Source organism: Antechinus flavipes, chromosome 5 (genome assembly GCF_016432865.1).
Source record: "Antechinus flavipes isolate AdamAnt ecotype Samford, QLD, Australia chromosome 5, AdamAnt_v2, whole genome shotgun sequence".
Classification (NCBI taxonomy): Eukaryota; Metazoa; Chordata; class Mammalia; order Dasyuromorphia; family Dasyuridae; genus Antechinus; species Antechinus flavipes.
Genome location: NC_067402.1, coordinates 85,970,832 through 85,996,977, shown reverse-complemented (window position 1 = coordinate 85,996,977; position 26,146 = coordinate 85,970,832). Strand labels below are relative to the sequence as shown.

General features: G+C 35.6%; 2 protein-coding genes across 4 annotated transcripts in view; one reads left to right on the top strand and one right to left on the bottom strand.

Annotated features, from left to right (window-relative positions):
- PAXIP1 (PAX interacting protein 1) overlaps positions 1-16,997 on the bottom strand; it is a 75,347-nt gene extending 58,350 nt beyond the window's left edge. Inside the window, exons 1-4 of one of the 2 annotated variants that reach the window (XM_051961468.1) lie at positions 16,904-16,997; positions 12,170-12,304; positions 8,479-8,522; positions 5,264-5,327 (exon numbers count right to left, since the gene is read on the bottom strand). In XM_051961468.1, coding sequence (XP_051817428.1) covers positions 5,264-5,327; positions 8,479-8,522; positions 12,170-12,304; positions 16,904-16,984 — 324 coding nt within the window. In that variant the 5' untranslated portion in view covers positions 16,985-16,997. The remainder of the gene's footprint in view (positions 1-5,263; positions 5,328-8,478; positions 8,523-12,169; positions 12,305-16,903) is intronic. The other variant, XM_051961466.1, reaches the window with a different exon arrangement.
- Positions 16,998-17,030: 33 nt separating this feature from the next.
- Positions 17,031-18,856, top strand: LOC127538018 (SH3 domain-binding protein 1-like). 2 transcript variants are annotated; one of them, XM_051961473.1, is made up of 3 exons: positions 17,031-17,487; positions 17,744-17,840; positions 18,526-18,856. In XM_051961473.1, exons 1-2 carry the CDS (start codon positions 17,031-17,033, stop codon positions 17,788-17,790), a joined length of 504 nt encoding a protein of 167 aa, XP_051817433.1. In that variant the 3' UTR covers positions 17,791-17,840; positions 18,526-18,856. The 2 variants fall into 2 exon arrangements, with proteins under 2 accessions (XP_051817433.1, XP_051817432.1); XM_051961472.1 differs by having other exon boundaries at positions 17,031-17,840.
- The last annotated feature ends 7,290 nt before the right edge of the window (positions 18,857-26,146 follow it).

Genomic DNA, 26,146 nt, shown 5'->3' with positions numbered 1-26,146 from the left:
AAATTTGTTTCATTGTTCAAAGATTCATTTCAATTGGAAGATTCTTTAAATTATATGAACATTCTCAAATTAACGTAACTGGCCTAAGTGCTTATAGTTAAATATTAAGTGACCAAAAATATCTATAACCAGAAAATATCTAGAACCTGCAGTAAAAGGCCCGAATAAAACTATTAATCCAATCTTGTCTGAGAAATTGACAGAAGAAAACAAGCAATGATACTATCTTTTCATATATCTACACAACTAATTTTCTGTCATTTTTGTCATATGATAAAATTAAATTGAAGAATGAAATGAGACCTTCAAATAATTACAAAAAGTATGAGAGTTGATGGGAGAAAATATTTAGACCACTAGGGAATAAAACGTCAATAAAGAAAGAGAAATAAGCTAATGATATATGTATTTTCCATAAATCTAAATTCAATTTTTATACTTCTAAAACATGTAAAATACATGTGCTCAACTTTCAAAATAAATATAACTACAAACAAATCCACTTGCATGAATATCTTAAAATCTAAATATACCTACCTTAACAGTTAAATCATCCACTGAATTTCTCCATATTCTTAAAAACTTGATTTGCTCTGTTTTTCCATTAATAGCTGCCTTTAAATCTCATTTCTTAATCATGAAAGCTTGTTTTACAACTTCTGGTACTCATGGTAGAATCTTTACTATGCAGCAGGAAAATCCTTCTGCCTTATCGTTTTATTCTTTTGTTAGTATTATTTTGTTTAAATTTTAAATAATTACATAGAAAAGTACTAATAACAAAATTTAGAAAAAATATATTTCATTTAATTTTTAACTAATATTTGTTACTCAAAAAGCATCAAGGAATGTCCAATATTGTTTTTAATCATTTTTGAAGATAATATTAATTTAAAATGGTATATTATGCTACAATCTAGAATCTTACTATACCAATAAAAATAATATATAAATTATGTCATAAATTAATCTTTATTGAACTGAATGTTCTCTTTAATAATTTACCTTATAAAACTATTATAGATACCATAACAAAGAAACATATTATGAAGACTTGACTAGCTAGCTCCAAAATTTCAATATTCTCATCTCATAGGTGGGAAAACAAGGATAAGAAAAAGAAAGCAATTACAGGTCAAGATCATATCATAAGTTATAAGTAGAGTCAGGACTCAAATCCATACAACATATGCCAATCAAGACTACATACAGCCAAGTGTGAAAACAAAGTAACTACTAGCCTTGCAATTTCACATTTTTTACTCAAAACAAATAACAAAGGAATTTCTCTATATCTTACATGGTATAATGAAAATAATGCTAGCAACCTGAACTCTAGTGTAACTCTTAATTAGGGTATTACTATTAGCCAGCTACATACTAGCTCTCCTACTGTTGTGTGACTCAATCACTTCACCTGTAAGATAAGTTCAATTGAATACAGCACTCCAAAACACTATACTACATACTGGGGGTACAAAGTGCCTGGCTTTAGCCAAAACAGTTCATGTCCATGTAGTGTTTATATTGTTCTAATGATAAATAACATATATTCAAATAGGTAAATTCACAGTGGTGTTAGAGGGAATCAAGCATTCAGTAGTAGGGGGAGATATAAGAGAACCTGAAAATATTTTTGTATTAGAGGTAGCGCAAGAGCTAGGTTTTACAGGAAATTAAGGATCTTAAAAAGAGAGTTTCCAAGCAAGGGGGGAGACTGCAAGAAAGCATAGAAAAAGGGCCTGGAGCAGTATGTTCAAGAAATAGCTCAGTTTGACTCAACTATAGTGTGAAGTATTTAAGTGAATAAAAATGCGATGATTTCAAACTGGACAGAGCAAATTGAGTCTTTATTTTATCCTAGCAGCAATAAAAAAGTCACTAAAGATTTTTTTAGCATAAATATGAAATGATCATTTTGGAAGAATTGTGGTTTGGAGAAGCAAGTGAATAAATAGTAAAAGGCCAATTAGGGTATTGAAAATAGTCTATGAGAGATAAAGAGGGCTCTACCTAGGGTACTACTCATGAGAAATGCTGTAAAGATAGAATTTATGTCTTGGTTACTGATTTAACTGAGGTAGAATACATGGTGCTCCAAAAATATTATTGCAGCTTTTAGATATAAATGCTTATAAAATGGCTAAGACTTTGAGGACACCATATAGTAAATGATAACAGAGGTTCCAAATCTAAATTAAATTGAAGAATGGTGAGTATCCTCAAAGGGAGGTTTAGGAAAAACAACAATAGTATTTGTTTTTGATATAATGAGTTTGAAATTTTCTGTTGAAGATGTTCAGAAATATTATCAATGTGGGACTAAAGTTCAAGGTAGAAGTTAGGATTATATGCATACATGGATATACAAATTTGGGAATCGTATGAGACAAATTAATCATGGAAACTGATGAGAAGAGAATAAAATCCACAAAGGAATTTTAGAGAATATCCACATAGCAGGGAAATAGATAATGATCCAGCAAAAGATATCAAACAAATCAAATAAATAGGAAGAAAACCAGAAAAGAAGAGTGACAAAAGCAAAAAGAGATCAAGCTCGCTTACAATGGGAAAAGGCCATCAGACTGAACAGTTAAGAAATCACTGGGGAGCACTCAGTAGTAATATGGTGGAATTGGGGACCGAAAAGAAAGAGAACAGTAAAGATGAAAAGAATATTTTAGTTAGCATGTGATTCTAAGAGTTTAGCTGTGAAAGAGAGGATATAGAATGATAATTTGAGAAGATGGCAAGATCCAATCAATTTTTTTTAACAATGGGGAAACCAAATTTTTAAACAGCAAGGAAGGAGGTAATGGGCAAGCAGAACTGGCAAAAGAGGGCATATACTGAGAGGCAACATTTCCAAGGTAGCCAAGATGAAACAGGATCAAAAGCCTAAGAAGAGGGACTGTTCTTAGCAAAAAGAAGGGCTACCCGCCTTCTTCAAGGGCTAGAATAAAAAGAATGGGGGACAATGTAAAGAAGTCATGAAATATAAAGTAGGGGAAAAGGACAGGCAATCTTCTCCCTTCCTCCCCCCCCCCAATAAAGAGGTGAAGTAGTCTGTTGAAAAGAAATGGGTAGGGGGTAGTTTCAGTTCTTCCCTAAAATTCATCATTTTCCCCTTTATTCCCCAAAGTTCTACGCTTATCCAAGCCTTCAATTTTTCACATGAATTTTCTAAAGCTAATATCCTTTTCCCTCCTATTTGGCTTAAATACCACTAACCAAATTAATCTTTATAAAAATCTCATCATTCCTCTAACTCAAAAATCTACAATGGCTCCGCCCCCCCCTAAAATTTATCAGATCAGATTCAAACTCCTTCATATAATTTCCAAGGTCCACTATAATCTTCCCACTAGCAATTTTTTTCTTCAAGCTAAATTTTTAGCTTGAAGAATACTTTCCTCAAAAAATCTTGAACTGATACATTTCTGAACTTTTCACCATCTTGCTCACCCTCCTCTAAAAGCAAATTGATTTCACTTAAAATGCAGTGTGTAGAACTAAGCACACTACTCCAGATAAGGACACAAATTAAAACAAGCATTCTTTTTCTGGATTTTGATAGAGTATTTCTAGATATATAGCTTATAATCACAAAAGCTTTTTCTTAACACCTATCATTACGTAATACACTAGCCTGGAACCTACAGTACATGGAATATTTTATGATTTGGTAAATGACTTTTGAAAACAAATACAAAACTGAATTTTAGCAGGAATAAATGTATAAAATATATTCTTGTTGGTTCAGTACATTCTCATCTATAAAGGTTCTTACAAATCCTGACTCTTAGGATTTGATATACATCCTTTTCCCTCAGGACCTAAGAAACACAAAGCAGGGATTCAAGAATTATTTCTTAATTGATATACCCTCAGTTTCCCCTATGTCAAGCATCTCATATTAGACTTTTCATTGGGGTTAAAATGATCTAACTCCCTAAATCCACTAAGTATATTCAAAATCTATCTCTCCTTTGGATTTTGATGAACTTCTGAATGTGAAATTTAGAAATCCAATTCACTGCATTAGAAATAACTCAATAAATGCAGAGACTGCATATTAGTAAAGATACACACTTTATCTATGCTTTATATGGTGTCTTAAGGCTTTCAAAATGGCCACTTTTAAATACCATCATCACCTGCAGAAATGAAAATTTTATTAACTTCAACACTTAAAAAAACCAATTTTCATGTATTAGACAAAGTCTTAAGGTTAAAATGCCAAAAAATTTAACATTGTTTAGGTTGGAAAACAAAGAAGCCCAGTGTACACTAGTGAAACTACAAATTGGTGAAATTTTTCCCAAAACCAAACTAAAAACACACAGGAATTAAAAAAAAAAAAAAGCTAGACCCTAAGAGCATAAACAAAAACAAAATATATACACAGATTACAAGACAAAATGTAGCCAAATGGACAAAGGAAAATGAAGGAAGAAAAGAGGAAATAACTGATGTCATAGACATTTTATATGTTGATATAATGCTATTGCTATCTATTTAGAGTTGGAAAATACTTTAGATATTGTTCAACTACCTCATTTTAAAGATTAGAAAACCAAAGGCCAGGCAGGTTAAGTGATTATGGCCCCCAAAGAGAACACAGAGTTTAAATCCAAGTCCAAAATTGTTAAATGAAAACAGTTTACATAAATTTCATTGTCTAAAACACAGATTAATAATTTTTAAAACAAAATTATATTGTCCCATGGATCAAAGAACCCCCTCCCCCCCAAGCAACTGGCTTATGTGTAGATAAGAACTATTATCTATATTTTCAAAATTAATGCTTTCAGAAGCTCCATGAAATGGGGAGGGAAAGGGAGAATTGCAATTTTTAAAAGAACTTTGGGTATTTAGAACAAAATTCTCAAATCACACTGGGTGAGAGTTTAGGACTAGGCCTAAAAATTCTCCTAAATTTCAAATGGTTTGGCTATATAGCCTGAATTATGTATCACTTTCAAATCATGAATAAAATTTATTAATTGAACTATTTAATCTAGAATGCTCTTCTCCTAAAAATGCCTCCTACCTAGCAAAATAAATAAATAAATTTTGGTACTAAAAATAACTATAATTATGATGTAAAATGTTTAGCAAATCTATATTATTCAATTTAATTAATATCTCCCCTAAATTGTTTTTGGATTTTTATTATCTCAGAAAGGTTTCAAAAAAATCCTCAGAAATCTGTTAAATTAGGATTATAAATATCATAATCATTCAAAATGATGCTTACCTGAGAAAGGCAGGCAGTGACTCCAAAAAAGATCTGACAAGATTCTGGAGAAAAACCATTCACTCTGGATAACAGCTATTAAGATTAACAATGCAACAAAACATTCTATGTTTAGAATTTCAAGCATCCAATGTTTGAACATTTTCTTTCCCCTTTCAACAACAACAACAAAAAATTACCCCTAAAATGTCTTTATGGAAGAAATGGGTTGAGGGTGAGCAAAGAGGCATGTTAAGCCACAGTGAACAAGTACTAGATTAAGTAAAAATGAAAGTCTAAGAATAGAATCTTGGACAATAAGAGAAAATATAACATGGAGATAGGTAAGGGAGAGGGTAGACATCGAATTCCTTTGTTTTATGAACTAATTAAATGAGCTATATAAAGCAAATTACAAAACTGAACCACTTTCCTACCTGCTACAAAAATTGAATTACACAGCCAATGGAATAAATTAAATCCTAACAATATACATACACAAATAAGTACATGCTTTTTCAAATTTGAGAATGTGGCAATTTTTTAAAGTACATATTAAATAGAACAGATTTGGGAAGGAGAAGGATGAAATTATTATTATTCAGATACTTTTACCAAAAGGGCATTAGACTACAAATCAAGAGACCAGGATTCTATTCTGAAATATGCCATTATATACTTGTGTGGCTTTGGATATCACAAGACTCAATATACAAAATGAAAGGGGGTGAACTAAGCTTCTATGATACTTTTCAAAAATTCTACTCAAGAAAAATTGCTTTTTAAAATAATGTATCTATAATTTTCAAAGGACAATTTCTGAAAAGTACTTTTTCACCAAGTAGAAAAGTAGCTAAACCTTATTTTGAAATAGGAAGACAAGAAACACAATTGAGATTTCAAACTCTTTTGTTTCAAATTCTAGGCCTCTTATTTAAAAAAAAAAACAGCAGGACATAGAGCTCCATATATCGAAGATCTGATCCTGCAATATAGCAGTTCAAGAGATTTTTTTTTTTCCTTCCAGAGATTCCAAGATCAAAGGGGTCTAAATCCTATCAGAAGTAAATCCTGGAGTATTCTTGGCACAGCAAATAGCCTGAAGAGCAACTCTTTACTGCCTCAAGAATCTTCATGAGAAATATACCCATTACTGAAATTGACTCAAGGGAAATGACTTATTAGCCCAAATGATTTCTGGATAACTAAAAAAAAAAAAAAAAAAAAAAAAAAAGACATACATCACTATAACACTTCCAAAAAAACTCACTCTAGTGATTCTTTTAAGCCATACGATTATAAAATCTTTCTACAGAAACAATCTTAAAGACCATACCAACTGCTTCGCTTTATAGAAATGAAGTCTAATCTACAAATTAAATGGTCCAATCATAATTACCTACTTGCTGTCCCTCAAATACAACACTAGATCTCACCTTAGTGCTTATCTCATGTCTGCAATGATATCTTACTTTGCTTCTGCCCCTTAAAACCTAGTTTCCTTAAGAGTCATCTATTTACCAAATGTTTTTACCAAAATGCTTGTCCTCTTATTACCTTGTCATTTATATCCTGTTTAGACCCATGTATGTGTAACATATAACCCACCTCTGAATTTCTTGATAGCATGGTTTTTGTCTTTGTATTCCCAGTACCAGACAAACCAATTACCTTTTAACTCCCCACTGCCAGATAGTTAAAATCAATGGCAAACTGAAGGTTAGAATCCTCATTTCTGAACTAGAGCTTTCCTACTAATCTGGGCACAATGACTTTAAGAAGAATCATCTTTAAAGATATGTTTGTTTGTCAATTTTAAATCACCAGATCATAAACTTGGCACTAGAATGGAAGTCTAAGGATATCAAGTCCAATCCCTTCATTCTCCAGATGATAAAACTGAGACACAGAACCCATTATCACAGCTACTAAGTATTTGAGGCAAAATTTAAACTTAGGCTTCCCTGACTCCAAATCCATAGTAGTATACATGTACATGCATGTACATACAGCTAGTACATCAAGCTGCCTCTTAAAGCCATCTATAAAAATTTACACATGAAAACTGACCTTTCTCTTCACATTTATGATACTACAATGGACTACAGAATGCACTTAAATGAGCTATCTGGCACATCTCTAAAGTGAGAGGGTTGGACCTGGAGATCACTAAATTTTCTCTAAGCTCTAAAAGTCTATGCTCTACAAAAAACTTGAAGACACAATCTTGCTGGAACTCATTTCTCTTATCTAAATGACAGAGCGGATACTAGGCGGATACTAAGCGGATACTAAAGTCATAAAGTTAGCAGACAGTATATCAGATGATCTCTAAATACTTTCTAGTCAAGGACCTTTGACTTTATGCCTTCCCTATAATATCAGATATTTCTTTCAAATAATCTTTTCTAGAATTTATTTTGCTTTGTGGAAATTTTCATATAGTGGATTTTCTTTTAAGAACATTAACCACAGTAAAAAAGGAAGCATCAAGAACAGAATTATAAACAGACCAGGGGTAGATACAAGGAAGGAGTGGGATTAGAATCACAAGAAAGATTAGTAACAGAACAGGAGGAAGAAGTGAGAGCTAACTGAATTAAGAAGGAAAATATGACACTAAAGGAAGTTAAACGTGAACAAAGAGTCATATAAGGAGAGGAGGCAATAAACTGAAGATGTGGTTTCCTTTTAAGCAATGAAGAGGTATATTGGAAATTATATAGCAAGAGCTAGAAACATTGGGAATTCGGTAACAAATATTAACAAAATCCATTTTTTACTACAAAGAAGACAACACAAACACCAGCTTCCATGTTATTAAGATATAAGACATTGGGAGAAATTCTTTCAAAACTATGGGAGAAAATGATAAGACAAAATTTTACCATTCAAATCACTATTATGAATCTTTTGGCTAATATAACTAAAAGATGACATAAAACAAAATTGAACATAGCCAAATTCAACTTCAACAATTTTTCATTTTCTCTATCCTGACCTAATATTCCATTAAATTGTAAATAATCAGTGATCTAGTTTTATTTTGTTTTCTTTTGCCTCTTGTTTACACTGGTAATGGCCATTACATAACTAATAATTTTCATGTGGGATGGGTAATTTAGGAAATGGAGTTGAAAAGTAGAAGTTAATTCCAAACTAAAAAGTCTTTTAATCAAGAATTTACTATAATCTCAAATTCAATATGTTTACTCCCTTATCCCCTAAAAGGATACGGCAAAAGAGCTCCACACCGAACAGATAAAATCACCCAGGAAGGCTAAAAGAGAAAAGAAAAATTAATGAAATTAAATTTTTTTGTAATTTATAACAAAAATAAAACCTCATATTTCGCTAATATTTCTTCTAAGAAACACTTAAAAATAATAATAAAACATCTAGATGTTATGTGTGTACAACTAAGCAGAAAAGTCATATTCAAGGTCAGTTTTTAACAGCTCAGTGTTGACCATGGAGCACATTTACATCAAATTTCACAAAGCTTTTTTTCAAAGATTTCCCATTTGTTTCTTGACAAATTGGTCAATTCCCTTTGATCTCTTTCAGGTCTGACTAAATCATCAACTCAGCAATCCTTTGCCAATTGACAGCCTACCAGATAGATTTTGCATAGTGCTCCAAACCATTTCCCTTTAAATCTCTTATACTACCACCTTCCTTTCCTTTTAAGTAGAAGGCTTTATCTTATACTTAAAACAAAAAAAAGTCTCTGAATTTTAATCCTTTCTTTTTTCTCTGAAAGCTTGTTCCTTTAATCATACCTTCCTTCTCTCTAAGACAGTTAGACAACATACTGGAAAGATTGTTGGCCTTGGAATCAGGAGGACTTGAGTTCAAATTTGGCCTCAGACACACTTACTAGAAGTGTGACCCTCGGCAAATCTCTTAAGTCTGTTTGCTTTATTATCTCATCTGAAAAATGAGCTGGAGAAGGAAATGATAAATCACTGCAGCATCTTTGTGACATAGTGTCACAAAGAGCTGGAGACAATAAATTGACTAAATAAAGAACCTTCTCTCTAATCTTCAATTTCTCTTTATTCACTACCAAAGTGATATATTCATAAAGTACAAATACAACCATCTCACATTTCTGCTCAATAAACCACAATGGTTCCTTATTATCTCCAATAGTTCTTTATTATCTGGCAGCAGTCTACCTCTCTAGCTGTCCTCTATACCTGGAATGCCCTTTCTCTTCATCTCCACCTTTTAAGAATCCCTAATCTCCTTTGAAGCTAGTTACAAGTACGACTCTATATGAGGCCATATATCCCCACCCACCCCAAACTGCTGGAGCTTTTTCTCTAAAAGTTCTCCTACCATGATTTTATATGCACTTATTTATGCATATAGAATCTCTCAATAAAATGTAAGCTAGCAAAAAAAGAAAGAAGCATTTAAATAGTGCCCACTATGTAAGTGTTAAGTGCTTTACAACTATTAAATGGCAGAGAATTTTCATTTTTGTCTTTATATCTCCAGCACCTGCCACACAGTAGAAAACTTGTTGACCAGTTGGACTAAAAATAATTAAGCACCAATTAGTTGGAAATAAACAAATAATACAAAGACAAAAACAGAAAATCATAGCTGTCCTCAAGGAGCTTGAAAAGTTAAGAAATTTGTCACCAGGAATGGTATATATGAAAAATAAAATTTGATGTCCAACTACATGTTATTGTAGTTTTCATCATAAATTTGTAAGCATAGCAGAATTTCCCTACAATCCAGCTATCCTTCATATGATAAAAACAAGTAACATTGGCAAAAAGAAATATACTCTACGAAGTTAAGATGATCTAGACAAAGAATGAATATGGACAGGCAAGAAAAATTATGGTAAGTTATCAGGAAAAGCTGAGTTAGAGCAGAATAAAAAGCAGGGGGTATAAAACTAACTGGTGAAAATCCTGAAAGGCAAAGTTCAAAAATTTTAAAGTTTGTAGAATCAAATATAAATAAATTTTACAAATGAATATTAAGTAAAAAAACCAAAACTTCCTTGTTGCCTTAACTTTAAAGCACTATTTTTTTAATCAGTTATTGCTATTAAAAAGTAATGCTTTCAACTTAGAAATTTTCATTAACTTAAATACATAGCAAAAATTAATATTTTACTAATGCCATTTTGCTAATTTCATATTCTTGCATTTTATCTTCATAATCAAATATCTGTTATTATAATTCCAACTTTACAGACAAAAAATTTATGCTTTGTGTCCAATGACAATTAGTGAGTGAACTACAACTAGAACTTAGAGCTTAAAAATTAAACTGTGTTGGAAATGTTATATCAATCAACAAAACATTTATTATATGCAAGGCATTGCTAAGTGCTGGAGATATAAAAAAAACAAAAACAGATTCTGCCCTCAAGCAGTTCACATTCTTGGACCAAAAAAAAAAAAAAAAAAAAAAAGCCAAAAAATTGTATATACAAGTTTATTCATAATCTAAATAGAAGGTAACAAAAAATAACAGATAGGGATCCAGAAAGCTAAATAGTCAATGTGAATCAAATAAAGACAGAAAGAAAGCTATTAACCTAGAGGTCCTTAGTAAATGTCTATTAACTGACAATAAACTACATACAGACAACAAAAAGCTAGTCAATTCTCAGTTATCTGTGTTAGTGAGACCCCCCCCCCAAAAAAAAAAAAAAAAATACAGATAATGAAAAACCCTAAGTTTTGCTTAGGCTTAAGCTTAAGCTATGGGCAATGACTCTAAAATAAATTTTCAATATAACTTAGCCTTGAGGAATTTTAAACCATGTTAGAATTTTAAACTATGCTAAACAATGCTCACCAATCTTAAAGAGTCATACCTGTGATACCCAAACCAGATGAGAAACATAGCAAATAGGATGCTTTTCTGCCTATCCCTCAAGTTAGGATTATTTCCCTCATATTATTCTGATATTGAGTCATAAAGAAAGCAATCTTAGAATAAGATTCCTTTCCTTCCACTTCAAGTCCAGAGGGACAGCATCTCCTTTCTAACAGCAAAACACTATGATTAGAGAAATAAAAATGTGTTTCATGACATAATTTTAAAATACCCAAACTGGCTCTGGACTTGGACTGCATGTTCACTTTCCATAACAAATGTCCTTACTATAGGGAAAGAAAAGGTAAACCAAATGAAATTTTTGGCTTGGGTCAGCTGCAAAGAATAAGTGGGTTTTTTTTTTTTATTTTCTTATTTAAAAGTGATTTTAAAAATAAGTTTTCTGGCAGTTCACCAAGAATTTCATGAAAAAATTGATGAGCTCCATGAGGGTAGAGACAGTGTCTATTTAATTTCTTCTTCTCTTCTACTGTCAAGCATACAGTCCAGGACAAAGCATAAAGAGTGCTTGATATGGTATATCAAGTATGATATATATCAAGATGGCTAAATTAGGCTTGAAATTCAATAGTTTCTTTTTTTTTTTTTTTTTAAATTAGCCATAGGCTTGAATCCCATTCCAGCATTTTAGAGGTAGCGTGTTACAATGAACAGTCTTTTTGGGAAGTCAGGCACCTGAGGCTATTTTCCTTATCTATAAAATGTGAATATACACAACCACATAATTCATATATATATATATTTATTTATTATTATTATTAAACATCTATTCAACTGGAATGAAACTATGAAATGGTTAACTTCAGAGCTCCCCAAGCCTATGTATAATCTACAATACAAATAATGTGGGAGTCCAGTAGTAACACTGGAATCTCCACCCAGTAGAATTTGGTATATTGTCATTATCAACCAAAGTTTGATTATCAAAAAGGGTTCAGATATAAGGTTGGTACTACCACATGGGCCCTGAGAAGAATCATATTTAGATTTTAATATATTTGTCTAAATTATTCATCAGTAAAATAAATACAAAAATTTTAATTTACTACTCACTTTTACTACAGGGAGATCAAAGACCTCACGAGCTTCTCCAACCTCTGGATTGTCCCCATCTTCTGAAATTATATGTGAAGCTAGTGCATTATAGGAAACTTCCTTAGCTTTTCCAGCTTTCAAAAACTGGATAACCTAGAAAAAGAATATCTGCACTGAAATAAACCAATATATTTCATTCTTCACTTGAATAAATCATGACAGTTCAATAAAACCCTTTTTTGTGAATAAGAATCAGCAAATTTGAGTCTTTTAACACATGAAAGTAAGCCCCTTTTAACAACACAATTTTTCTAGCTCACAAAATGAACCTGTTCAGTACATTTTATAATTGAATCATTAAATATCACAAATCATTACATATCAATTATGCTCAACAAATACTCCTGAAAGAATAAAGTACTATGTAGACAGTCTAGAAGTATTTTTGAGCCTATATTTATAATCTCTAAGTAATCAAATCAAATGAAACAGTTCAGTTACTATTTAACTTCAGAATATTCTCATATTCAAGGCCAGATTTTTTTTTTTTAATGGAGCATTTTCTTCTCAGTATTTTGTGAAAATACCAGAATTTCACTGATAAATAACCTTTAAAGCACCATTTATAGCAAATGAATCAAATTAAAGAGAGAAAGAAGAGAAAAAATATAAATTGCTTAAAAACATCTCAAGATCATAAATTTGGAGATAGAAAAACCATTTCAAGTCATCTAGTCCAATTATCACTTTACAAATGAGGAAATTGAGGCTGACCCCACTTCACAGTAGCAACAGTAGAAACAGGACCTGAATCCAAGTCCAGCATTTTCCATTTCCAGCATTTGATCTATGCCATCTCCTGATTATTCATCTTTCAATTTCTATTACCACATTGGGATCTCAATGATAGAATTCTGTAATAAGTGCTACAGAATTCTGTAGTAAGTGGTTTGTTTTGAGTTTCATTCAATATTCAATAAATATTTTACTGTCAAATTAAAAACCTTTAAGGAGTAAGGTATACACATACAATTCCATTTGTATAGGTTCTTAAAGTATTAAGGTACTTTACAGTTAAAAAATTTGTTTTTATCATTTCAACACTGCTATGAATTTGAGTCTCAAATCTTGAATGCCATCCTTAACTTTTACTTCTTCCATGAAATCTCTCCATATATTCTATTCCCATAATAGTACCTCCTCTAAACCCAAAATCATGAATGTGGCATTCAATGAAAATTAAAATCTCTTGAACTGTTAATTTTTCACATTCTCTCTCCAACTAGTCATGATAGGTGTGATATATACTTCCCTAAGTACTCCATTTGTTGAATGAAAACTGAATGAAGAGGATTAGATTTAAAAATATGCCATATATATAGAACATTTTTTCCAAGTAACTAAAATTTCTAAGAACTTCAAATAATTACCATTTATAATTAAGTATAGACAGTTTTCATTATTACCTTTTAAAATGAAGATAATTTTATAAAATGATTTATAGAGTTTTTACTAAACTATGGCATATAAACTTTTAATCTTAGATTATAAGAAATTTCCAAAAGCCCACAAAAAAGATACCAATATCTTTTTATAATGATACTTGTATACTTAAAATATTAATCATTGTGTAATATAGATCTAGAACCTCTTCAGATCTGGTCTAACTTCCATCGGACACATGCATACTGTCTCTATAACTTCCTCAACAAGTGGACTTGTTTTGGACAGCTCCAATCATTAGGAAATACTCTGAGTTGAAATTTGCCTTCTATAGCTGTGCAGAATAAACAAACATCATCTTCTACAAATCAATTCTTCAATTATTTAAAGAAAAATAATTATAATCCAAGTTCTTCTCTGGGCCATCTTCAATTTTTTCAATGAAACTATGATAATTTTGAGTGCGCTAATCTTTAAGTTGCCCTCCAGTAAGTCAATAGCCTTCCTAAAATGTATTAAAATCAAAACAAAGCATTTTTAACTATGGTCAGATAGTGCTATTACTTTCTTCAAATCAATTCAAAATTGTATTTATCTCTATTATGTAAAATGTGTCCAGATGAGGAATAGTTTATTATTTATTTCTGCGTGCTAGCTTTTAAACCTCATGCATGCCAACTTTCAAATCAGAAGTTATCACACACATTTTTCTCTACATTCCCAATGTGGAAAGTTGCTTTGCTTAACTGTGTGTTCGGTTTTTCCCTTTTTTGGGGAGTGGGGGTAGGGGGGAAGATTTAAGACAAAAAAAATATCTGACAGCTGAAAAAAAAATTTAATTAAAAAAATCTAAGTTAACCTTTATTTTTAAACCAAGAAACAAGAAGAACTTCTAAAACTTAAAGTTACACAAAGTCATATGAAATCTCCCAAAATTTTCAACCAGACTTTAGAATCATAAATTTAGAGGTAGGTTATCTAATCTAATTTCATTTCATGGATAGAGACATACTTTGCCCATGAACTCTTAACTCCAAATCAATATTCTTTTCCACTATACCATGTTTCCTTAATGTGCTTTTAAAATACACATGAAAGTTCTAATAAAAGTAACAAGATAAAAATAATCAATATACTTGTAAAATACATGATCCCTCCTCTTTCTGAAAGATTCCTGTCAAAGACAACTATTAAATGTCCATTAAGTTTTATTTTTAAAATATCCTATTTTTTTAAATATCCTATGGCATTCCCCAGGGTACTTTTCATATTTACTTTCATATGAGATAAAGTGCTATGTGATTATATTTATACATATATTGATGCAACTTTAGTAATTTTTATGATTCCATCCAATCTTTAAACTTGAAGTATTAATCTCTAATTTTAAATTAGTGACACAAGAAAACTAAGACAAAACAAACATACATACTGAATTTACTTAAGACTATGAGAGAAACAATCATTGAAATATGAACTCATCAGTCATTCCAATCAATTCTTCCTTCTTCCTCCTTTCTAATTCTTTTAGTAACTGTGTATCCTGCATCTGAATGGTTTTAACTATAAGTTCCTTGAAATTAAGAGGCTTGTCTTACTTTTTCATTACTCCAGGTTATATCTATACAAATAAATTACAAACAAAAGTTTATTTCAAAAGATGAGGTCATAAAAATAAGACCACCATGAAAAATCTGGTACTCTCACCACAATCCTTTAAGAATGAGAATATATTATTTAGAAAACTGGATGACAATTCATGTTTTGTATGTACACAATAAAATTCCCCATATCTATTAATACAGCTGTAGAAGACAAAAATATAAAATTGTTTAGTATTTTCCCAAAAATTCTTGACAAGACCATAAAATTTATTTTTAGAAAACACATTTGTAGAGGAATCTGTGACATTAAAATTCAGTGAAACTAGCTTGTTTCTTTTTGCCATTTGATAGCTTTTAGTTTTCTGTAAAATCTGGTTCATTGCTTTTAAGCATGATCCTTCCAAATCATTTTAACTAGCAAAACATGGCTAAAGGGACATGTGTGTATGTGTACATTTCTAGACGCATCCTATCTTTATAAAGGCACCTATAGATTTGACATGAGCTGGTGGGCTCCCTTTCTTTGTAGACCTTCCTTAACACAGGGTCTCTAATGCTGCAGGGGCTGGATAAAAGATAGCTGACCACACAGACAGGAGTGCCCAGAGAAGGGGTCCTTAACCTTTCTTTGTCATGAACCCCTCTGACAATCATCGGAAGCCACGATTTTTAGATACATAAAATACACAGGGTTACCAGAGGTCAAAGACGTAGAAATAGTTAAAGACGTTTTTTCCAAAAAAATAAATAAATAATAAAAAATAACCAGTTCCCGACCCTCGGGGCAAGGACCCTTACCCTAGAGTCCGCCCCCCGGCCTTAAAGCAAACCCGATCCCACTTGTAGATTGTGCCCAAACCGCTCGACATCTCTAGGCTGGTCACCCACGTCCCTTCCTCCTTCCCTCAGTCCCGTCCCGATGCCGAGGCGTCCGCAGCAGCCCTACGAGCCGCACGGCCACTCGATCGAGCACCCTGGACGTCCCCACTCGGCTGTCCCAGGCCGATAGCACGGACATAGGAGAGCTACTCACTACTGAGCAAAGCGCCGGGTTCCCCCGTCAAAGAGCGACGTCAGGCGGCAGCCGGGGACAACTAGGCCCGAGCTCCCTTGCCCGCTCCAAGAGGCGCGGAAGCCCTGCTAAGCAACCCCCGGGCCCGAGGCGGCTGCTGCGCAGATGCCGCCGCCGCCGCCTCCACCAGTCAGGGAAAGCCGGCTCGCCCCCAAACGCTCCCGTTCCCTTTCCCGAGTTGGGCAGTCCACGGCGCCAGCGTGACCCCGTCCGCTCCCCTCCTCCTCCTCCTCCAGCGCCTCCTCCTCCTCCGAGCCCCCAAGCCGGCGGCGAGAGCTTCTCTCCTCGCCCGCAGCCCGCTCCCCCCCGCCCGGCCGCCGGCGAGCGCGGAGCAGGCGCGAGCCCGGCCCTCACGCTCACCCTCCTCCTTCAACCACCCAGGGGCCCCTTGCGCCGGCGCGAGGCCGGCGCGAGACCAGCCTCCTTTTCCCCAGCCCGGGCAGGCCGGCGCGAGACCACCTCGACAATGGTACGGCCGCAGACTAGGGGGAGGAGGACGGGGGGAGGGGGAGAGCGAGATGGGGTGGAAGGTGTTAAGGAGGGTACATATCCACCCGGAGTGGGTCGCGGGTGGGAGGGGGGAGTAGAGGAGGTAACGGAAGAGGAGCCGGGCAGAGTAAGCGGATGCGGTACCTTGGGATCGATGTCTCCCACCGCGTAAAATTTGACCTCTTTGAACATTTCCTCGGGAACTTTCAACTCCTCGTCCGACATGATCCCGGCGGCTCGACTGGCTTCCCTGGATCCGGAAGAATCAACGATGGCACCCACCCCAACCCCACCCACCCCCCCCACCCCCCCAGCGAGGCCCACTTCGGCCCGCGCGCACCCCGACTTCGCCTCCGGCTTATACGGCCCGGATAGTCCGGTCCCGGCGGAGTCTTTACGAATCGGGGTCCGGTTCCCCCCTCCTCCCTCCCTCCCTCCCTCCCTCCTCCTCCTCCTCCTCTTTTCCCCCCTCCCTCTCAGAACGGCCAAAGCGCGGGAGCAGCGCGCGCCCTGCGGGGCACACCATTCCCCTCAGGAGAGTAAGGGGGACAAGGGAAAAGGAAGCGGGGCCGGCAGCTCTCACCGCCTCTTCCCTGGGGCGAGGGGCGCGGAGGCGGTTTCCTCGCATACCCCGCTTCTAAGAGAAAACCAGTGGCCCCGGGACCAGCCCTCTCACCGGCGGGACCCGAGGGCTCGAATAGCCTCACCACCCCCACGTTGGGGCAAGAGTGAGCAGATCCCGGGGAAAGGGGGTAGGGCAGCCCCTCCCATCAACACACGTTCCCTCACACACTCACCCTGGGCAGCGCAGGCGCGGGGCGGAAGGGGCGGAGCGCCGGCGGGGGCCCGCGGGGGTCAGGACCAGCCCCGCTGTCAAGCCCGGGCTGGGGTGGAGGTGGAGGTGGAAATGGAAATGGAACAGTAGGAGGAGGTTAGGTAGCATTTGGGGCCCGGGACCTCGGCCCATTGGGTTGGGTTCTCCAGCCAGGACTTGGAACATCCGTGCACTTCTGGCCAGCCCCGATCGCTAACCGAAGCTCCCGAGCCGCCGAGACCCACAAGGAGTGATTAGGAAAGTGGGGTTCGTACAAGTTCAAAACTCCGCCACGCCACACTCCCGCGTGAACGAGAAGCGGCCCAAACCCGGCGAATGCCCGGGTGGAGTCGGAGCTGGGAGCGGTGGGGCTCCCTGGGACACACGTGTGTGTGACCTTGAGGAACTCGTCTCCCTTTTTCTCGGGGGTCACACGAGGAGCAACAGTTGTCCCGCCTCTTTCCCGCAGGAAGTGACCGGGACTGGCGCCCCGGCTATTCGCCGGGGGAACCCGAACCCGAATGCGCCCCCTGGGGCCTGGTTTGCTGCTCACGTGCAGCTCTAGGGCCCGAGGTGGGGGTTGAGCCGCCGGCCACCATTGCTGACCCGGCGACCACTGCGCGGGAAGGGGAGGGGAGGAGAGCGGAGCGGAGCGGAGCCTCGGTTCCTCTGGCTCAGTTTATTGCCGGTCCCTGGCCGCTGCTCTTCGCTCACTGCCTAGTCCGTGGTGGGTAATTTGGGAAACGAGGTTTTGGATTAAGGACCAAGAATCCTAAGGGCCGAGTTGTTCCCTGGCCCGTGGTTCTTGTGGTGGGTTTCCCCTCGCCTGCTTGGAACCATCTTTCTACTCTCCACAACTCCCCCTTCATTCAGAGCCCAGCAGTTCCCTTTCTTTACTTCCTGCATTCCCAGTTCTGGCCGTGACGTTTATTTACTGAATCCTGAAATCTAGGTGACCCAAAAGGAGCACCAACGTAGAAAACTCAGAACTTGAGGTGGCACGGACGGATCGTGATGTGTACATGAAGTCTGCACTGCCGTTGTAAAGAAACGCTCTCCCTCTAGGCACCCAACGCGGAGAAGGGACCTACCTACACGATTCGGGATAGCTTTGTATGCTTAAATCTCTGCCGATTAAATTTCCATCTTTTTTTAGTTGCAGTTTAAATAACTGGGGAACATGAGCTCGTAGAACATAATTTCTTTTGAGCAAGGATTGTTTAATTTTTTTTTCTCTTAATTTGTAAGTGTAATAAATTTTTGCCTTGTGGAACTAAGAACAACCTAGTCTCAAATCTTTTGTGACAAATGTTCTGAAAAAAACAAAGTTTGTATTATTCTACACCTCCTGTACTTCATCTTATGTGCATTCTAACCAGAAGTAGGCTAGTAATTTCTTAAGGAGTATATTGAGATGTTTTAGCTATCAAATTTGTTTTTCCACAGAGATTTTTCCTTCTGACTAACTGAACTACATTTTATGAAATACGAACTATTCTTCCTAGAATTCCTTTCCATGTAACAAACAGAAAACTAATTTGAGGCATATGTGTATGGTGAGGGCAAGAGAAAAATAATTGAAATCCTTTAATCAAGGGTTATTTTACTCTGAGGCACTTAATACAGCAGATTAATTCGTTCCTTCATCCTTTTTAAAAATTGGCCATCATTACTATAATTCCTCTCCAATCCAGGGAGGAAATAATGTGTACACTAGTTCCAAAAATATAAGCAAATGTAGATGATTTACTTCAGGATCAGCTAGACAGATCTGCCCATTCCTTTTAACACAATTTTTAATTATTGGCTACATATAAGTGCATCTAATTTTAAAGTGTATAGAAACTAAAATCCAAGTAAACTAAAATTAACCTTTACATTTGTATAAAGAAAAAAAGTATACCTTGCTTCAGGTATACTTTATACAAGTTAACAAGGAATGGAGTGTGTGAGGATAGAAATCCCACAGGAACTCCTTATAAATTGATAGTTTTAGAGAATTAGAGGCCTTATCACATTGCTTAGTATGTTTAAAAGAAAGAACTGGAACCAAGGTCTGACTGATTTCAAGAACTGACAATTTGGCTCTTTTGCCAGCTTAGTATAGTCAAGATTAAGCAAAATATTGCCCACAGATGTTTACATACTTAATCACAATGTTTTACATAAGTAGTAAAGAAAATGTTAAATACTAGGTCTCTAATTAATTCATGTGCCCTTTTATTGCTACTTTCTGGGATGTTGACCTGTCACTTTATTGGAAAAAGGAACCATGAAGCATTCTCCTTATCAATGCAGCTCTGCAATTCATGACAACTTTTTTTTTTTGTATCGGGGACCTTTGTCAACCTATTGAAATCTATGGGTCCTTTCTCAGTATTTTTAAATGCATAAAATATAGAGATTTACAAAGGAAGCCAATTATATCAAAATTTAGTTATATTTTTTACAAATAAATTCAGAAACCCCATGTTAAGTCCTATCTTTTGAGAACTGTCTACAACATGGAGTAGAGTGACTTGCCCATAGTCATAGCCAGTAAGTGAATATTGAATTCAAGTTCCGATTCCAGGGCTGACACTATATCTAGCATGCCATACTGCTTCTCAGATAATAGCTGACAAAAGTACATGTTGCATAACCAAAATGTCTAAAGCAATACCTTTTGTGATAGCAAAGAAACTGGAAATAAACTTGATTACCCCAGTCCTCATTGGGGAATAACTAAACAAATGGCAAATGAACATGATAAAATATAATCAATAGTACCATAAGAAATAACAAGTAACAGTGCAAAAAAGCATGGGAAAACATGAGCTAATATAGAAGAAAAAAAAAAGACAAAATATACATATATGTGTATATGTATATTTACATATATATATATATATATATACACCTACAATAATGTAACAGAAAATGACACTAAAGGATATCCAGATTAAAAGCAGTGGTCAATTTGGCTCCTAAAGACTGTATCTTGGTAAAAGAATGGGAGTTTAGGTATGAAGTATTTCATATTGTCAGGATTGCTGTGGCTGTGAGGGTAGTTAAGTGGTACCCCAGGCAGGAGTCAGAAAGCCTCATCTTCCTGAGTTTTAATTTGACCTCAGACACTGTGACCTTGCTGTTTGCCTCAGTTTCCTCATTTATAATGAGCTGGAGAAAAGAATGTCAAACCGCTCTAGTGTCTGCCTAGAAAACCCCAAATGAGGTTAGGGAAAGTCAGATATGACTGAACAAGAACATAAATTGGTCTTACTTAACTATTAACCTTCTGAGGCACTTCATACATCAGACTGGCAAAGATGACAAAAGCAGAAAATGTTAACTTGGAGAACTAGGCTTAGCATTGTGCCTGGCACATAGTAAGTGTTTAGTAAATGCTTATTGATTGACTTGCAGTGGAAAATCAGACCCACTGATGCATTACTTGTGCATATGAATTATTGGTCCAGCCACTTGGGAAACAATCTGGAAATTATTCCCCAAAAGGTATTCAGCTATACTATTAGGTTTTTACAAGAAAGGGATATAATATGTTCAAAAATACAATTCTTTCTACAAAAGCCAAAAATGGGAAACTAAAGAACTATCCTCCAATTAAGGAATGACTTTTAAAAATTGGTTATTAGTGTAATAGAATAAATGCCATAGGAAATAGCAAAATAATTTCAGAGGAACTTGAGAAGACTTCTCTGCACTGATATAAAGCTAAGTGAACAGAAGAAGAGCTCATACAGAGAAAAACTACTTTGAAAGACTGTAGAACAAAGCAGTGCTAAACCATGAGTCCAGGGAGCTGAATTTGAGAAATACATCATTTACCCTGCTGGAGAAGTGATGAGAGACATTTATTTTTAGGTTTGCTAGTGAGGAAATTTGTCTTGTTGGATTATGCATGTTTATTATGAGAGTTTTAATTTTCATTGGGGGTTTCTTTGTATGTTAAACACAAAAGAGCAATGGAAGAGATATTATAAATGCATATAAACATTTTTTTTAAATAAGGGTAGGTTTTGGGGGGCACAACAAGGGAAAATGATTAGTAGCAGAAAAAAGCAAAAGGTGTCAAATTCTTTTTTAAAAAGATAATTGCTCACGTTTCTGCTTTGCTTGGTTAGGCACAGTCTATATCTATAAGATTTTAAACTGAAAGACTTAAAGATACAACTCAAACAAGTATTTGATTGGATTTTTAAAAGGAAGAATCCTTGTAGCTTTTTCTATTGCAGAAATAGGCTACCTCCACTTTGACTTTCAATATTTATTCAATAAGGTAAATTGTAGGACTAAGGTGTCCATCTGATATTTAAAATCCCATCAACCTGTCAGACTTTATAAAATATCAGATGCTAACTATGCAAGGTCAGTGTGCTGCACACGTTTAAATCCTAGGGAGCCATCACCACAAAGGACCAGAGTCAAACCAGTTTCAAGCAAAGAAAATGTTCATTAAGAGTGTGTCAATCATGACCAAGACTGTTCCTCTTGGCCAGTTATGATAAATAAAAATCTTGAGACAAAATCTAATTTCATTCAGAGAGTAGATGTGCTAGGCAAGTAGGAAAAATAAAGTCCACAAAACTGACATCCTGAAGTCATGAAGAATAACCCTGACTAAAAGCATCAAAAAAAAAAAAAAAAACAAAACAAAAACAAAAAACAGATTGGAAATAAAATTCTATTTTTAAAAATTAAGCAATGAAGCTTATCAAAATTGGTTCTACAGAGAATTTTTAAAATAAAATGACTATATTTTGAGCCCTCCCCAAATAGGTGGTTATTATTCTCTATACATAAAGTAGCACACAGCTATTTAATTACAGTATGTCTTGTGTAGTATGAACAACTGTACACTAGATTAAGCATTTTGCATTTCTTAAGATTTTGTTACATATTTGTTGTGTTACCCTAAACTTTAAAATGATCAGGTTTCATCAACTCTGATTGTCTAGGTCTGGTAATTTAGTAGAATACAAATCAGCATGGTATGAGCAACTTTCCAATTTTCTGAATCACTTCAAATGAAATAACATCTGTAAAGCACTTACATCGAGGGCTGACATTTAATAGGAGCTTAATAAATACTTGCTCTTTTCCCCTTTTTAATTCATTAGATGCTGTAAACCAATACTGTCTCCCCGTTCCTCCCCTCAATTTTCTAATCTACAACATGAGCTTCAGGTCAAGTAACTAATTTACTTAAGCTTGCTGAGAAAGTCAGTGAGAACTTAGAAACCAGGAAGTTTTTGTTTTGTTTTGTTTTGTTTTGCTTTTACTAAAGGTTAAATCAGAGGGAGAAAGAAATAGAAATTTGAGCCTATTATTTGAATAACCAAAAATAAACTCCCTAAATTATGAATTTTAAGTATGAGAGGGTTTTTCAACAACTCACACCAGCTGCCTCATTGATTTATTTTTCATGCAGATATAGACTTGAACTAATGTTATCAGCCAGCACAAGATATGATGTAAACAAAACAAGGTTTGTAGGAGGTTGGACACTACCAACCAAGAGAATCAGAAAAACTACCTTTTGATCAAAATGAATAAGTTACATTAATAGTGCATGTGATGTCTACCACATTAGCACCACAGCACCTTTCCAAAATACTTTATATCTCCTTAATTCCATTTTCTGTTTGTTTTTCAACTAAATCTTGAACTGCATAGTTATTTTCAGATTCAGAATCTTGAGTAACTGATCCATATTGCCTATAAGATACTTAATGGGAATATAAGAACCTAGAATACAGCTATTACATCTAGTAGCTTTGTAGCAATTTTTGTCTTTTTATTAATCCCATCACCTTGGTATATAAACACTTGTTATTTAATGAATGCTTGAATTATTCTAACATAAGTGCTCTGAGCTGACCTCAGAAGTGAATGACAATGGGATACTTAGACACTATGATGCATTAAGATCACTTAGTAAAATCATGACTCATTGCAGATAGAAGGTAAATCCTAGGAAATAATGTCAAATGAGAACTGGAGAAACTGGGAAGCTAGAGCTTCCACTAGTTTGGCACACAGGGACCCACAGTGAAGTAGCTCTGTTCATGAAAAGAAATTGGGCCAACGTGGAGGAAAAATCACAAGTAGAATTAAGTTTGATAAATGGCAACTAGAACCATGAACACAAAGAACATTCTTTTTGAATGAAAAAGAATTCTGGTTACTTATTAGTCTTTGCAACACTTATTACAACAACAACAACAAATGAAATTAATAGTCATCTTCAAGTATCATACACTAGTTCTGTGTGTCTACACATATTTATATGTCTGACTCTGTGACCCTATTTGGGATTTTTTTGGCAAATATTTTGGAGTGCTTTGCCATTTCCTTCTACAGCTCATCTTATAGTGGAGGAATTGAGATAAAGTGGATTAAATAACTTGCCCAAGGTCACACATCTGAAGTTAGATTTGAACTCAGGACTTCCTGATTCCAGACTTAGTGCTCCAAGCACCCAGCTTTCCTTCATATGTATGTGACAGGGGACAGCTTCTAGGGAAAATACAGCAGTAATCCTGAGGTCCTCTGATCTTAGAGTGCTATTGTTCTAACAATCTGTCTGTCAATGATTCTAAAGTTTTCTGGCTTTAAGATAATCCTACAAATATTGCTAACTGTCAGATAGATAATCTGCTGGTCAGTAAAAACCAAGTTCCTGACACAATAATGAATAGACCACTCCTCAGTTCTACCTCTGGGCTATAAAATTAAGCTAATATTATTGTCATGAAGAAGCAGATCTCTGTCTTTTCCTATAAATTTGTCTTCTTGCTCCTGGTTCTTTGATAAAATCCTTTTGGAACTTAGCCCACTTCAATTGGCATTACAATTACAATAAACTTTGCTGCTTGACTGGGAGAGAGTTTAAGTCTGCAAATTCTTTTGAGATACCTCGAGATACTGGTCTGTGACTCCAACATTTTGCAGTCTCCCTTTTGAACCTCAATATACATACATCATCATATTTTCCATAGCACCTACCACAATGAAAAGCAATTTATAAAATGACTAAATATAAATATACATTGCAATTTAATATATCAAAATCTTGACTTTGAAATTCCAGGGAAATCATTTGCTTTACAAAAGTATCATAATAGAATTTTAAAACAGCAAACTCCTAATAAATTTCAACAATCAAGAAGTATTTGATGAACACATGAAAACCAGAGCTGTGATTAAGTATACTAAGGAACAGAAAACAAATGGAATATATGTCTTTCATTCAAGAACTTACAAAATAAGATGGGAAATTTTGCCACATAAACAACATAAAACATGATTAAATGTTCAATAATTAAGTGCTAAAATGTGAAGTATGTCATAAACGAAGTTCAGTAAAGATAGCTTCAGTAAAAAAAGACTATTGGAGGTAGAATTTGAAAAATAAATAGGTAGAAAGGAAATAGGGAACCAAGGAGGAGAATAACACAAAAATACAGACACATGTAAGAGAGAGTAAGGTTCACCTTTCACTTTTAACCAATCAGTATATGCTGATTAGGTTTCATAGAATCTTATCACAGAATAAGAAGTTTAGACCTTAAAAGGATTTAGAGACCATTGAGTCAAACCATCTCATTTTACTAATGAGGAAAATGATCTGCAAAACAATTCAAGTATCAAGTTGCTAAATGTCACATCGTGTTTAAAGCAGCATTTGAACCTAAGCCTTCCACCTCCAAACCCACTTGTTTCACCAATTTTTTGTTGTTTTGTAGAGTTTTCACCCTATACTATCCATGTTTTGCCTGTGGGGGGAAAAATTCTTTTCTTTATATCTTACCTTGTGAAACCCAACAAATCAGCTTCTTAGGCAGTGTCATCAGAATGCTGGAAGCTATGGGTCTAATTCCTAGTGAACCAGCAGGGGAAAAAGAAGGCATTCTATTACCACACTCCACACATCATGAAGTCTATGCCTTTAATGGCACACTACTATGAAAACATTGCTTTTGAAAGTAGATTATTTCAGGTGAAACACCCTGATGAAGAAGGATCTGTAGATTGAGAATTCCATTTTGATATTCCCTCTCTGAGAAAGACATAAAATGCAAATGCTTAAGCTGAAAACTTCCTTCAGAAAACCACGAACGTGGTATATGCCATACTTCAGAGCTTTACATATGGCCTCTCAAACGAGGGTTAAGAAAAGTCATTGTGAGCTGTACTGCTTGCTAAAAGCATTTGTAGAGTACGAATGTAGACATGGAAGCATCTGTTATTTCTATTCATTATTGTCAGCGAATTAGATATTCACGTTTTGGGGAAAAATTTTCATTTAACTGTTTGCCGATGACTTAGGATTCAGGCTGTTATCCTTGGTCAGGCTCCCTGTTTTTGATGGACCGAAGTGTATCAGAGTATGCTCCTCCTTGGTCCTGTTCCTGACTTTGTGTACTTCAAAACCACCATCTCTTCTACTGCCCCATCCTGGAACTTTACTTAGCACCTGAGTCCCCTTACCCTAAAATATCTTGCCATGACTATGGCCTGTTTATCTTGGAATATCCTTGAAAGAATGCCCTCTCATTCCCCACACACAC